Raw genomic sequence first — 15,776 nt, 5'->3', positions numbered from 1 at the left:
GATCTTGTAAGTAATGAGAATACATTTGAAACTAATTCATATCCTCTAAACAAAAAATGCATCTGGCTTGAATTGAAATCAAACACATTTAACCATGGCTGATCTACAGAGGAAACCATGAAGTGCATCTTTGGATGAATGGGGAAAACAACTCAGGATATGCAACATGTTGTTGGTGATGTACATTTATATGGTGTTTTGTGGCTTCATGTGTTTTATTATTAGAATACTCTAATATTGTTATGCTGTGGAATGACTGATTTAGAAACTGTGCTGTACATACTGTACCATATTCCACCCTCATGGCTGTGTTGTCACTAAAGTGAACTAAATCAAACAAGTCCAACCCTTATTAAAATAGTTTATTTATACATAATCGATGCACAAATGTGCATTTACTTCTCAAAATATATAGTTTAAGGTGCGACAATGTTAACAAAAAAATTCAGACATTTACATTTTTACATAGGTCTTAAATAGGAAAAGTAAGAAAAAAACATAGGGAACACGATGCGGTAAAAAAAACAACACTATCAGGCATGAAAACGGGTCAGGGGTGAAAAAGGTGAGAGGGGCCCGGGAGGGGGGGGAACTTAACTTCAGGCATGAGTCAAAAATTATTATGGCCTCCTTACTAAGTATTATGCAAGCCATTTCATGCCAGCCTGTCACTGGGTCTAACATGTACAGTATATGAGGCACAATATGGTAAGGGCACCACAAATGGCTTAATGCATAACCCCCACAAGAGATGGTGGACATGCTGTAACTTAACTTGTCTACTCTTCCATCATGATTGACAGCCAATACAATGTAATTCAGACTGTAATACATTTTATTGGCAAAGATAACAATTTACAGTTCGTAATACTCTCAGAACCAGATTATTTTGTCTTTGCCTGAACCACCAGTGTCTCCATCGCCCGCTTTCGCTGTTTTGCCACATGTCTCAGCCTTGCCCTTTTCTCTTCTTCAGCAGTCTGTTTCTTGGCCTGCTGAGCACTGCCAGATGCTTCTGATGGTGGTCTGCACTGGTGATGCAAGCTCCTTCGCGTTAATATTTCCATGCACTCGCGCTCCCTTCTGGCACGCGCATCTGTTCGCAGTTCACTGAATATAAATACCCCCCGACAAAAAAATTCTCATCAAATCTACACGATTCACGTAGGTCACCTATTTTGGTTTCAAAACGGCGAATTTCAAGCACACCTCTCTCTGTGACAGTGATTATAACCGCATAACTCTATGGATTATAATTAACTAGAGGATACACTTTTTCCTACACGTAGATCTTAAACTTTTAAATATAAACAGTAGCCCGGCCACCCTACGGAGGAAACTCATTTCGTTTTTATTAAAATAAAAGTTGGATAAAATCTCCATTGTCCTCTCCTTATATGTAGTGAGGTGTCGGTAGGTAGAACTGAGCCGCCGCTGACTCGCCGCTCTCCTGGCTGACGTCACACGCTGCCACGGACTCTCCGCTGCCAGTAATCTCACTCGCTGTCTCTCCAACAACGTTAGCTACCGTGATAGCAAGTTGACTAGCTTACTATTATTAAACTGGTGGGAGGGAAATGAAGCCGCTGTAGACATCTTAACGCTGATTGGCCAAGACTCGCGACGTCAAAGATCTTCTCTTGCTAAGATGATCATGACCTCAGTTTTTTTTTCGTGTCCCACTCCAATCTCAGAAACGGCGGACAGTTGAACCCCCCCCCCCCTCTCCCAAAAACAAAAACTCTTCGGATCTACACGATCCACGTAGGTCACCTATTTTGGTTTCAAAACGGCGAATTTCGCCGAAAGTTGAGGGATTTTCATGCCTGACTATTCTCTCCAATGACCCGAGTCGCCCCTCTGGGTCCAGCATAGAGGACATAGCAGGCTGACCAGAGAGGCGTTGTCGAAAATACACATTTCCACATTGAATGTTTTCTGCACGTTTAAAGGAAATACAAAAACAAAACACATCTGAGATGAATGTCCATGAGCCAACAGAGAAACATCAAACTTCCAGTACTTCCAAAGCAGTGGGCATGAAGTGCTTTTCGTAACCCGACACCGACTGTTCTTCCTCTAATGAGCTCCAACAATCTTCCCTGTTCTCCGCCTCTCTGTCCCTCTCCTCATTGGAGTCAACCATTTTGCTGTACTTCTCTCTTCCGTATCTGTGGTCTGTCTCTTCTGCAACAGCTTCCTCCCTTGGATCATCTTGGCAGTCCACATGTGAGCCCCGGTCTCCGATCACTAGCCTAGTTATCTCGTCAGGGTCGGAGGATTCCTCCAGGGAGGACCTCAAAGGCTGCGGCTGGATTTCCAGAACCTCCAACAGAGAGATCTTGGGATTCGGCTCATAGACGGGAATGCAGATCCAAGCTAAGGAGTCATTAATCTATACAGAGAGATGACACACAGACCCAGGATTTATTTTGTTGTTTTGGTAAATCACAGTGACAAACTAAAACTTGAATACATTAGTGAGCGTGCAGAAGACAAAGAGGTCCTGTTATTTAAGTCTCTCACCTGGTGCTTCATGTGTCGGAAAATGTGGCTGTTGCGGGCATCCGGCACTTTGTAAGAGAACCAGGGAGCACGACAAGCACTGGACAACATATGAGATCAAAACAAACAAGCTGAAGACACCCTCAATTAAAATGAAAAGAAAATGTGTACATTAATGTATGCTTCAATGTTCACATCATCATTTTATGAGACAATAAGCATGGAGAGAATTTGAACTAAATCTCCTTTTTATCCTTACACTGTGCACCGTTTTAGCACCCCAGCACTAAAAATTAATATTTTTTGCTTGTTAAAAGTATTTCCAGTGTTATTAGATTAGTTGTAGGATGTAAAACACAATTGTATTGTGCAATAGTCAAAGTATTTACCAACAAAAAGGAAAACAAACGTGGTGTAGCAAAGCTATACAACACTTAGTGATAGAGGAAGAGTGCTTCAGAACTATAAGATAAGTGGTTTAAAATGATTCTCTCACCTGTATAAAACGGAAATGACGCATGTCACGACCAGCAAACTGACTCCAAGCACTGCTAGTATTAAGTACCCTGAAACAAAGAGAAATGAGACGAGAGATAGACTTCTATCAATTGACTTCATCAATTAATCCACACATTGTAAGAAATATCAAATCACGTTCAACAAGGAAACAATGAAGATGTCATGTCATACCAAAAGTTTCATGGTGCTTGGCTTTGAACTTTGCCGTTTCATTTGCTCCAGGCCCGGCTGCAGTCACAGCTCTGATCCGCACCTCGTACTCCTGTCCAGGACTGAGATGCAGCAGCTGAAAGGTATCATTGTCCTGCTGTGGTGATGCACTCACATTGTACACTAGGAGAGACACATTGTGAGGTTCAGTAACCAGAGAACAGCTGACAGAGACAAACCAGATCAAGTGTTCTATTACTTTAGTTTGCCTGTTACCACTTTTCTTTATTAGTTGTATATATATTTATCATTATTTTACACATGCATTTTGATAAAAATTTTGGTAAAGGCTAATGTCAACATTTTATAGGATGTAAATAAATACATACAATAATATATAGCACAAAGCTTTTTTGCCACTGATCATCTATGGGCCGCTTTAAAGTACCAGTTAAACTGTGGTGACAATGTGCACGTTCTACAATGTTGTTGATGCTGTCTAAAATATTATGTATATTTAGTTACAATTTTTAATTTTCTGAAAACAGGTCTGGTCTTATAACTATATTGTTTAAAGACAACACACATATTGGTTACAAAAACAATACCAATTCTAACATGCTGATGTTCAGCAGGTATCATATTTAGCATTTTAGTTTCGCATGCTGACATTTTCTCATCATCACTACTACAAACACAGCACAGCTGAGGCTGATGGGAATGTCAATACCAAAGTAGAGGTCACGCTGAGGGTAAAACACAAGTGTGTGTGTGTGTGTGTGAGAGTGTGTGTGTGAGTGTGTGAGAGTGTGTATGTGTGTGTGTGTGTGTGTGTGTGTGTGTGTGTGTGTGTGTGTGTGTGTGTGTGTGTGTGTGTGTGTGTGTGTGTGTGTGTCAAATTTGATGGCAATCCATCGTACAGTTATTTGCAAAAATCACTCGGCTTTCTCATGTTTCTTAAATTAATTACTACAACTGTGTTATATATTGTTGCTGTGTACCGTTTTGTCTGTCTGCTCCAGTCTCTACTACTATTTGGTAGTACAGGATCACCCCACTCTGCTGGGGGAGGGGAATAGACTCCCAAAACAGGGTCACATGAGTGGGCGCAATGGAAAACACCTTAAATGATGGCACCCTGGAGGGGGCTGAAAAGTGATAAAGAAAGGCACATGATAATTACAAGTTCATTCCATTTAATATGAGGAGACATTTGCCAGGGGAAGTAAAACATATATTTTAAAAAGATAGCTAAAAAAACAATGCATTAACACTTACTTCCTTGAAGTGAATATCCAATAGCTGATGAGAGGTGATGGACTTTACTGCTGTTTGAGACAGTAAACAGTGACACTTGGTACGGTGTGTATCGTCTATATGGACCTGTAGGTGGAGACACAAACCAGATTAAACAGCCACTTTTTTCAAAGTGGCAGTCAGCACCTGACTGCAACCTTAAAGTAAGACACATTTACAGTGAAGATTCGCTCTTGAAGTTGAAAATATATGATCAAAGATTATCAATGAATGATGGTTTCTTTGAATTAATGTTCTCCCTCACTTTCCGGGCCTTCTCAATCAGATCAGAAATATTTAAACAGCGCTGTTGTATGAACATATCCAAATGAAACAGACCGTCAAAAACTCCTGTTGTTGAGCTTTTTTTCACCCTGATCCAATCAAATCCTTGGCCTGGAGGACTTCCTGCTTGTTTGTATTGCACCACATATTCCTTCAGGTGGTCAGAGAGCTTAGAAGGCAGATCCCAGGACACGGTGAGCTTCTCTTCATTCATCACGAGGCGAATAGTTTGCTCGTTTTTTTCTTTACCTGAGCAAGAGACAAATGTTTTCTTAGTTCTCATAAACCGTAAGAATAGGAGAAACACAAGTGGAGGAACTGGGGAATTAGATCTTAAATATATATAATTATTGTAGAGCAGTCACTTTAAAATAGGGACCATCATTTTAACGATAACTTCATAATCAATAATTTGAAGGGGAAACTCTACATTTAGGGCATATTGATGGCCATAAAATCCGCTTCATTCATTTAGTCCAGATGCCAATTTTTGGTTTAAGGAATAACTATCTGCTGAGATATTTAAATTGTTGATGAGCTGATTTGATTCTTATTAACTTGCCTTAAAAAAAGTTAATTATTGTTGGGGTTTTCCAAACCGCTGAGGTGATGAAGCATATTACCTACAGCGTTTGACTGATTGTGCAGGTCTCAGTGAAAGGTGCACTCTCGATTACCTCTAAGTTCTGACTTGTGGCTCTGAAAGGCTTTCTAAATAACTCTTAGTGAAAACGTACCCAGCCAGTTGGGAGCTACTTTAAGCCTCAGGGTGTTTTGTGAATACCACCTCTGACCAAAGCAATACTCACTACTTGTACTTTTTACTCAGTGACGGTTGATACCTGGTATTGGCAAAGCGAGATAAGAAGGCTCTGTGGCACCACGACTGTTGTAGGCAGACACGCTGACTGATGCTACATCCTTCAGAGGGGAAGTGAAGTGGCATTGCATCTCTTCACCGGCCACACAGCCCTTCGGCTCAGCTGGGGACACAGTCACCAACACCGTGGCGTTGTTATAAGACCGTCTGACTTTGTATCCCAGAATGAGACCGTGAGCCTGAGATATAGGAAGCTTCTGGATGGGATGAAGAGAAGGAAGAGGTTAGCGAGTCTGCATAGCGTGAGACTCCAGTTCGTCATATGAGTCAGAGAATAACGGTTGTGGGTAATGTGTGGGCCTACCTTCCAGGTCACAACACAGTCAGAGCTTTTCTGGGATATCCCACAATCCCCCCATACATCCAGCTCTCCATCAGGGGCTAAACAAGAGTGGAACAAATTAGCAAGAAGGTTTGTGGCTCATCATTTCAGCAGATACATGCGTATTTATTTAATGGGGGATTATTTATTTTTGCTTCTTCTTTCCTTTACATCATTACTGTCACCATACTGTTCATATTCAAACAGTAAATATCTATACAATAAAGCTAGTGGTAGGATAGCTTAGCGTCTAATGGAAATGGGGAAAACAGCTAGCTCTGTCCAAAAATCACTAAATCCACCTATCAGCACCACTAAAGCTCACAAATCAACACATTGTATACATCGCTATTTCACGAGGGGTTAATGAGCAGGAATATGAACTTCTCTCTTCTGATTTCCTAGGAACTGGTGCTGCACATAACCCCTGTAAAATGCCATACTGTCCTTTCTAAATAACAAAACATAACGTGTTAATTAGTGAGCTCCAGTTGCTGGTGGGTGTTTTTGAGACAGCTTCATATTTAGCATACTGATATAAGAATGGTTAGCATCTTCTCATCTATCCCTAAGCAAGAAAGCAAGTGAGCGTATTTCCCAAAATGTCAAACTATTCCTTAAATGCTCTTCCAACAGAACAGTAAAAAAACGGCACAAAACAAACAGCAGAAACTAGCAAGCGACCACATCCCAAATGAGGACTCACCCGTCTCTGTGCTTCGTATTCTGTGGATTGCGCTCCAGTCACTCGTCAAGCCCGTCTCACAGGAACAGCGGACATGAAATTCATAGCCTGTGCCGGGCTGAAGGCTGTCGACTGTATAGCTGCCATGGAGTACATCAGTGTCCTGTGTAGAATGGGGGTTGGGGGGAAACGAACATGCTGTTTTTCTTGCAAGATTCTTTTTTTTTTTTAGGACAATAATACACTTAGCACTTTCTTCTCAATGTCATCATACTCCATTACACAGTGTGGACCATGCTGAGGGGAAGAAAAGTAAAGATAGTGGAAGACAAAACCTAAATCAGACACCTCAAGCCAGACTTGGTCTCCCTCAGTCCGATATTGGACGTCACAATGTCCCAAAGAGAGCTGCTGCTTATCACAGATGGAATTCCAAGAAATCTCTAAAAACTCCTGATGGCTGACTAACGAGAGTTTAGGAGGGAGCGGCTGGGCTAGAAACAGAGACGGAGACACAAAAGCATTAAAAAATGAACTATCACATAAATCCAAATCAATAATTTGAAGATAAATTACAAGAGTCTCAAAAGTCAGTATCAACTCTTTTTTTTTTTAACAGGTATGTTAGAGTGATTTTGGTTGGTATCAAGTGATACTAATTATATCATTACTGTTGTTATTGTCAATAATGGTGAGGTCTGTATTCATGAACAAGAATGTGCAGGACTGACTCACTAATATCAGTTGTTTGGAACCAAGCATCCTGAGATTTGGCAGAACCATGCTGGTTCTTAGCCTGGACCCAAACATGAAGTTCCCCATGGTGGAAGTGTTTTCGATTGATAATCCCATCAAAACTGGTCCCATTGATCACATGCCCCTCCCTGGAAGACAAGACAAGAGGAGTAAAATGAATTTGGAAGGCTTCTCCCAAAGTTATCAGACTACTAAACTTTAAAGTTGTCAGATGACGATGAAGGAATATCTTTGGTTGTGCTTACTCGCTAATTGCTGGCTCCCAGTGCAGGCTGTACTGTGTCTCAGGGTCCGGCATTGGATCCCAGCTACAATGTATATCTGCACAATCGTTTTCCTCACCACATGGAATAAGGCACTTAGGAAGAGATGGAGAAGCAGGAGGAGCTGGAGGAACACAGAGGGCAAATGATGAAATCAAAAGTGATTCTGTTTTTATTGTACTAAACAAAAAGAAAAGAAATACTGTTTCAACTAAAACTGAGCATCATGAAGGTAGGATTTCTGGCAGAGCTTTAGAATTAGGCTGCATTAGTTTTAACCGAATAAACTGACATGTAGTATTCCAACCATTTAACTGAAACACCATATTCAATTCAAACGTATTTGTACAGCACCATGATACAAAATCAGGTCACAAAACAAATAAAGCAGCAAATGAACAGAAACATCCATACGTACGCACATGCACAGGAATATACTTTTATATAAAAACAAACAAGAGTACTGTAAAAATGTGGTGTCTTCATTTAGGAAAATGCTCGGGTAAAAAGTAAGGTTTTTAGTTGGGTTTTAAAATATGTAAAATCTATTTATTTTTTAATGTTTTCACCACTTGACACATAATATGAAGAGCTCTTCAAATGTCTTGTGCTGTCCTAAAAAATAGGGTCAGTCTCACAGACTAAAATATCCAATCCAACGTGCTAACTCACAAAGGTACCAAACTTCCAGGATATTGTGAGTCACAAAAACTAATTCAGAAAGAAATATTCAGCTAAAATAGAAACAGATGAACACAAGTAGCCTGAATACATCTAAATAAACACTGCTAGAAATCTGTATAATCTCTCCCAAAGTTCATCCTAGTCAGAACACCCAGTAATGATTTACTGTCAGTTTGAGCACTACAATTCTGCAAATTTGTATTAATGATTATGAGTGTTTTAGTCATATAGATTTAAATGTAATAATAGCAATAGCAAATAATATCTGAGAGAAGACTGAAAAAACATTAGTTAGAAAAGTAATCTTCACTGCAAGAAAAACACGTTTGTGAATCCGCCCACACCCGCAAACACTCACACCCTTTTCTTCTTCTGTTCGTCACAAGACTGTCACCTTTACCCAGTTCTCAAAAACACTGTAAGTGGTGATCAATTCAAAGCCTACACAGAGCATGTTGCAAGGAAGCGCCCCGCCAATAACATTAACAGGAAATGAGCACTTTGATGAGGCTGGCTTCAAATGCACCCTTTCCTTGTCACCACTTCCTCTTCAATACAAACTAATTCATTACAAAAGCATAAAGGCTCAGTCTACAAATCAGAAAGACGCATGGGTATCTAAACTGCATAGAGCTCTCAATATAAACATGCTCAGCTTGCACAACACGTGCTGCATATAAAACAAAGGCCATGAAACATCTACTGTAATATTTGTGGGAGGAGACAAAGTATCGTCTCTACTTCTTTTACTTGAATAGTGCTTGCATAAAGTCCAGAATCAGAACCATTTATTTGCTAGGTATGTTACACATACGAAGAACGTGTCTTGGCGGGTGGTGCATACATTAGACAAACAACAACCAACAACAATCAACACAGTGCAATAGAAACATATTACATTTACAATATATTATAAAATATAAAATAAAGTGCACAGACAAACAGATAACAGTACTGTAGACAAGTGTACTGTAAGTGTGTGTTACAGTGTAATGTGTGTGTTAAAGTGTAATGTATGTTATCCATGTTATCCATGATATTGCATTAACATTTCAATGTTATAGCTGGTTGAAATTGAGCTTTGTGCATGCTTTACCTACCCTTGGGTAGTCCCTTTGTTTTCATGTCTTACAAGCTGATCATATATGTTGTATGTACAATACAATTGCATTATTTCTCTCTGAATACGGGGGAGTAAAAGTATACAAAAAGCGAGAAAAAAAAGAAGGCACAAGCACCTGAGGATACGAGGAATTGAACTTATACAAATAGGTAACATGTGCACAAGCACTGAATCAGCTTACCTAAGCCAAAACCATTTGGCACGATGACCAGCAAGATGGACAGAAGCCACCTTGTAGCCATTACATCTGGACCCGGGCCTCTCGTGCCTGAGGGGGACAGAACACGTGGATATATACACACAGATATACACATATATGTACACGCAGACCAAGGCTGCTGTATGTTCAGTTGGACATTAATAGCCCTAACGTCACGTGACACACACACACACACACACACACACACACACACACACACACACACACACACACACACACACACACACACATTCCCGTTAGATGTACTGGTGTGTGAATGAGCTAATACAGATGTAGTCATATAGATAACCTAGCTACTAAGTTGCGTTGTAGCACAGCGGCAACGGTGCAAATACTCAAGTGAAATACAGTAGCGGAATAAGTTCGTCTCTGAATATTGTTCTGTCTCGAGCTGTTGTATCCTCTTTATTTACGTTACCTCCTCGTGGGACACACCGGGAAGGCTGTCGCGCATTCTCCTGAGAACTGAAACAAGGTTTACAAGAGTTATGTGAAACAAAAAATAGTTTGTTGTGAAGTTCGAGTCAGTTCAGTTGTTTCGGATAGCCCCGCCCTTTTCTGGAATTACCGGTGACGGGAGCCACGCGTACGCGCACAAAACCGCACGCACACTCCTGAGCTCAACCTTCCTGTAGTCTGTGAACTCAAGTCAGTCTACTTCCGGCTGTGTGTGTGATGCAGGTACAACAACATAATAAGAACTTCAGTACTAGTCTAGTCCATTGAAATTCAGAAAAAATATTGTTGTTTCTATTCCACAGCAGACGGTGGTATACTTTTCACATTATGATTTTACATAAAAAATATATTACATTACATTACATTTAGCCGATGCTTGTATCCAAAGCGACTTAAAATAAGTGCATTCAACCATGAGTACAAACTCAGAATAACAAGAATCAAGAAAGTACAATTTCTTCAAGAAAGTTAAACTACAAAGTGCAATTAAAGCCATTTAAGTGCTACTAAAGTGCTACTTTCTTTATTCAAGGTATAGTCCAAAAATATGTGTTTTTAGTTTGCGGTGGAAGATGTAGAGACTTTCTGCTGTCCTGATGTCAATGGGGAGCTCATTCCACAATGAGCTCCCCATTCGCAGCAAACAGTCGGGACTTTGTTGAGATATAAACGTATTAAGTACAATACAGTGGTTCCTGACCTTTTTGACCTGTAACCCCTTGTCGTGTTTCAGATATGTCTTCGAGTTGGAGCAGTTCTCTTGATTTTCCCCTCTAAACTTCCCAGATGGTTTTGTTTTAGTAATCTTTCGAAGCCCAAAGAGGTTAAATCCTCAATTTTTTACAAAAACAAAGGCACGTTTTGGAGAAAAAAAATCACAGAATTAATAAAAAATTCACAGCCCTTTAGATTTAGTCTTCTCTACCAACTAAAAGGCTGCTTACAAATTCAGTCAGTATAAGTCAGTATAATAACATAATGATGTATGGGTCATTTTAATGTATTTAAAAGTTTTATATATATATAGCATAGGGCTTTTTATTGTACAATAACTGTATTTTTACTATTAAGTGAAGGATCTGGATCTGATACTTCTTCCATCACCAAAAATGTCACTGTCTCAAAGAGTTTTTTCGTGGAAGTATGTGGCTGCATCAAATGCAAAATATGCCAGTCAGCACAGCATATTTCATGTGAAGTGAGACTATTTTAAGTCATGGTTATTGAAGAAAGACAATTTCAACATTACTTAAAAAGGCAATGATATGGTTCTTTTAGCACATTTTTTTTATTTTGGATCTGAACTTTTAACCCAATTAGCACTCTGTGTGATATGAAACAAAAGCAAAATACTAACAATTTATACTCCAATTAACAATCAGGATTACATACAAATGACTTGTTTTGCAACTTTTTACATTTTTTTTCTCTTGGACTCTCAGCTGTAATGAGAAAAGGTGAATTGCAATGTGTGCAATACTGTGGGAAAGACGATACAGCTTGGTTCACGACTGAAAAATGAAGGCTGTTTATTACAAAGCCTAGAAGGCTTAAACAGAAATACATATAAACAATTTGAACACATTGCACCCCTTTCCATACAATTCATAGATACTAAAAACAAAACAATCCAAACAGTTTGTATAACAGTTTAACTGAAGCGACAAGAGAGAGAAAAGATTTGTGTGTATTTGTGTGTCTGTTTGTGTACTGTACTTATGTATATGTCTACCACTGAGGTGGCGTATCAGTGGACTCTCAGCAAAGGGAGCTGATCTCGCTCTTGCTGCAGCCCCACTTGCAGCAGGCATTGGACAGGCCGATCACCACGTCCCGGCCCTTGCGGTCAGCGTTGCGTAGGGCTTCCAGGATCTCCTCATTGATGAAAGAACGGGCCGGCCTGCTAAAGACTCCCTCATGGTCGTCTCTGGCTGTGAAGCTTTGGTCTCTGTTCCTCTGGAAGAAACTCTCCACTGCAGGACTGTGACTCAAACCCTCCAAGGACTCCTCCTGACGGGAGCTGAAGGGGTTCTCAGAAACATCTGTAGCAATAAAATGGGTAATGAAGAATAAGAGAATACTTTTTGTCTTGCACACGCACTTTAAATAATAGTCCCTGACATTATCTGTATTGAGGACCAATAAGATGTAGACGTTTTTCATGGGTCATACATCTAATGGCAATCTAACTGAGATGAAGCCAACTGACAAACAAGATGATTGTTCAATAACAGTGTAATCAGAAGTATTTTCTGTCTGCACTTAAAATAACATGTGATTATCTTTTCCTTCCACTGATGTTGGCAAAGCCATATGCTTTTCTGCCAAACTACACACAATCGCAAATGAGCAGAGGAAGGTCAAGACAGAAACTTCATCATGGACATGTGATTATTAAAAAAGAAATCCAGAAAAAACATCAGGAATTGGACAAAAAAAGTTGATGTCATGCAATGAATGACCGTCCCCAGATGAAAGCCTAACCGTGATGAGACATCTGGTGAGGATGCAGCAGCCTCTCACCTGCACTCCTCAGCGAACGTTTCCAACGTGAGCCTCCGCAGGTGAAGATGACTGCCCGGATAAACTCTCGGCCACATAGTTTCACCCCGTAAGGTGGGATGTCTATGGGCTGAACCCCGGCCACCAGCAGACACACAGCCAGTACCACAGCTTTCCACATAGTGCCCCGAGGAAATAAAGCAAAACAGAAGTGGTTGAAATGAGTATTTGCTTTGAGCACCACTTGGCTTTTTGTCTCCCTGTTTGCAAGAGCTATGACTTTCGAGCTGACCCAGGTGTGGTTTATAAAGGGGTTTGGAGCCCTGCATACTGCGCACGCAGGCCGACTCCGGAAGAACAACAGATATGAAAGAGAGATACAGTCAGAGACCTTTATGGAGACAAAAAGCGGACCAAAGGTGGCATAATTAACGAATATGTCAGATGATCTAATTGGGTTTCAGCATGAGAAGCATTAATGTCCCTCAATAATATGACCTCATCACTTACAATTAATAAACAATACCATAACCATATAATGTAGTTGATGTGAATAGCATGTAGTGAAAAATAATGTAATTATACTGAGCAATTACAACTCTGTCTCCGTATATGTTTCTCAAAGGGCATGGTATTTGCAGATAAATCAATTTTCTTTATTATATTGATGTGCAACTATGAATTGCGAAATCACAAGACCGTCTCATGTCCCCTACAGACACAATACATTGTTGTGTGAGATGCATGGATATATAAATTAGTCAGTCAAATCAAAGCAAAAAAAAATGTCCAATGATTTATCACATTTGTTAAAAATAAATCTTCAAATTGACATCAGGTATACCTAGACCAATATCGTAAGTCCAAGAGTAGAGGTGCATTGTAAAGGTAATTTATTTAATTAAATAAGAAAAAGAAACGCACAGTGATCTGACATTACCTGTCTTATTTACGCATGTTGCCATGAATTCCCTGATGAGATTTGCTCTAAGGGATAGATTTTGGCCATTGTGACCGATATCACAATTATGTACATCTGTTTCCCCATTTTAAATCCACGCAAGACCCTGCATAACTTTAATATGTATAATTTTCCTTTTCTCTTGAAAATTGCTTATTCTGTCATCTCTTTGCCAAAAGGTGAACTGGGAGGACCGAGACAGGACCAGTGACATTTCCAAAGGTAGATAACATAGAAGTCTTATTATGAGTCAGACAAAAATAAAACACATTTTTATCTGTGTATCCACATAGTCAAAGGTCGCTCGTTTAGGAAATTACAATGGGGACGATGAATTTGTAATTAATGAGACGATAACAAGCAAACAAAATGGCATTTTAGGAGGGTGTCCACCCTGACATTCATTAACACATGTGCCACAGAAGTGACCTGTGGAGGTCATGGCAGCAATATGAAAACGTAACAGACCATACGTTTTGAAAAAATAAATGTGCGATGCATTAACAATTCACACTGTAAACAATTGCACATAATATGGTCCATATGCTATAATTTGATTTAAGGGGTAATTTTGAATTAATTTACAATTTAGAATAACTCTTCAGCGTAAAAGACAAAGACTTGGTGGTATTGGCTGTAACCATTTTTAGATATTACTGTGACTCAATCTAATCACTAACTGCAGAAGTTTAACAATAAAATGAGCATTACTTTCACTGGCTTAGCAATCGTCTAGTTGTAAAACATTGCATGTCTATCATGGACAGGCATGTGCCAGAAATGGGTGTGAGATGACTTTGTAGTAGAAATCAGAGCTGTTTAATGAGAGTCACGTCATCTCCATTCACTCCAATGGGCCTTTTACTTCTTTTTTTTTCAGCAATGGCTGCTCATTCAGCCTCTCAATTGTACCCAGAAGTTAGCAGCAAATGGACCGTTCATGATGGACCTTTAAAAGGAAAAGCGTTTAAAGAAAGATATTGTATATTTTCAACACAACTCATTGTAATGAACATGTGCATTAAAGCATGTTAATGGATTGTCCACCTTTAAATTAACTTATCTGCTTGCTGAGACAAAGCAGCGAGGAGAACAGAAGACAAGCGGAATGATTGATACCTGAGGTTCATTATCAAATAATATAATTCATAAACTTCACTCAGAAATGTTATCGATTGATTTGCATTTTAGATGTGTTTCCAGTGAGATAGTAATGTATCTCTATAGTGACTTTGCTGTTGTGAACATTACTGTTTTAATAATATTAAAAGGAGTAGCTCCTTGTAGTAATAGAATCCTAAATACCTATCCCTTCCAGACGGCCACTGTAGTTCTAGACATGCCTGGAAAGGGAGCGGTGAAGGGAGGGGTATGTTGTTGCTTGCAATCTGCAACCTCACCACTACACATACAAATCTCACTATTAGATTTATTGGCCTAAAAACAAGAACACTTTTGCGGTAACTCTAGCTGTTACACTTACTAGTCCTCACGTATTAGCAGATTTTACTTAAAAAAATACAATTATGTATGTATGTATATACATGTGTCTTTTCTCTATATTAATATTGTAAATCAATTAATGTATTGACTACTTTATTAGCAAAAATTGCAATTGTGTCTCTTTGTCTGAACCGAATTCTACCAATATCCACATGAGCAAATTGCCCGCCAAGTACTTCCTGGAACTATATGGAATGTACGTGATTCACGTGACAATCGAGCATCAGGTACTTCCTGTGACGCGACTCTCTTCTATACAGGGCTCTGGTGGAAATGCGTTGTGTGACTTTAAGACAATTTGGCAGCACTCAGCCAATCAGAGCTAGGGAGGGGGGGAGGGAAGGGAGTGGGTGGGTAGCAACAGTTGCCCTGGTGAGGACGAAGCGCCATAGCCACGGTAGCCCTGGCGACAAGAACCCAGCAACGAGAATCAACAACAACAACAACCTGAATCCGCCATAAAAAATAAAAGAAGATATTTAACCGGTGGGAAACACACACGTGGATACAGAGGTGAAGCTCTTTACACACAAGGAATATTTAATTTCCTATAATGCTTCAACTGAATTGTGCTATTGCTTCCCCCCCCCCCCGCCTTCCCTTGTTGTTTCAGTAGCACTAACGGGTAACTGCCTCCCAGTGTTAGCCGAGGTTAGCCTGCGA

At 39.8% G+C, this 15,776-nt stretch overlaps 2 protein-coding genes across 2 annotated transcripts; both read right to left on the bottom strand.

The window, feature by feature from the left end:
* Nucleotides 1-347: 347 nt before the first annotated feature.
* On the bottom strand, nt 348-10,142 carry il12rb2l (interleukin 12 receptor, beta 2a, like; the record flags this gene model as incomplete). The annotated part of the gene is made up of 11 exons (XM_079232868.1): nt 348-2,395; nt 2,527-2,605; nt 3,002-3,071; nt 3,196-3,357; nt 4,176-4,322; nt 4,453-4,557; nt 4,810-5,004; nt 5,598-5,832; nt 5,940-6,016; nt 6,664-6,805; nt 10,107-10,142. 11 exons carry the CDS (start codon nt 10,140-10,142, stop codon nt 2,009-2,011), a joined length of 1,635 nt encoding a protein of 544 aa, XP_079088994.1. The 3' UTR covers nt 348-2,008.
* Nucleotides 10,143-11,475: 1,333 nt separating this feature from the next.
* Nucleotides 11,476-12,830, bottom strand: rln3a (relaxin 3a; the record flags this gene model as incomplete). The annotated part of the gene is made up of 2 exons (XM_079232569.1): nt 11,476-12,189; nt 12,671-12,830. The coding sequence occupies 2 exons, from the start codon at nt 12,828-12,830 to the stop codon at nt 11,906-11,908; spliced, it is 444 nt and encodes a 147-aa protein (XP_079088695.1). The 3' UTR covers nt 11,476-11,905.
* Between the last annotated feature and the right edge of the window lie 2,946 nt (nt 12,831-15,776).

Source organism: Taurulus bubalis, assembly GCF_910589615.1.
Source record: "Taurulus bubalis genome assembly, chromosome: 17".
NCBI lineage: Eukaryota > Metazoa > Chordata > Actinopteri > Perciformes > Cottidae > Taurulus > Taurulus bubalis.
Note: the sequence above shows the minus strand (reverse complement) of the source record. Positions and strands in the feature narration are given on the sequence as shown.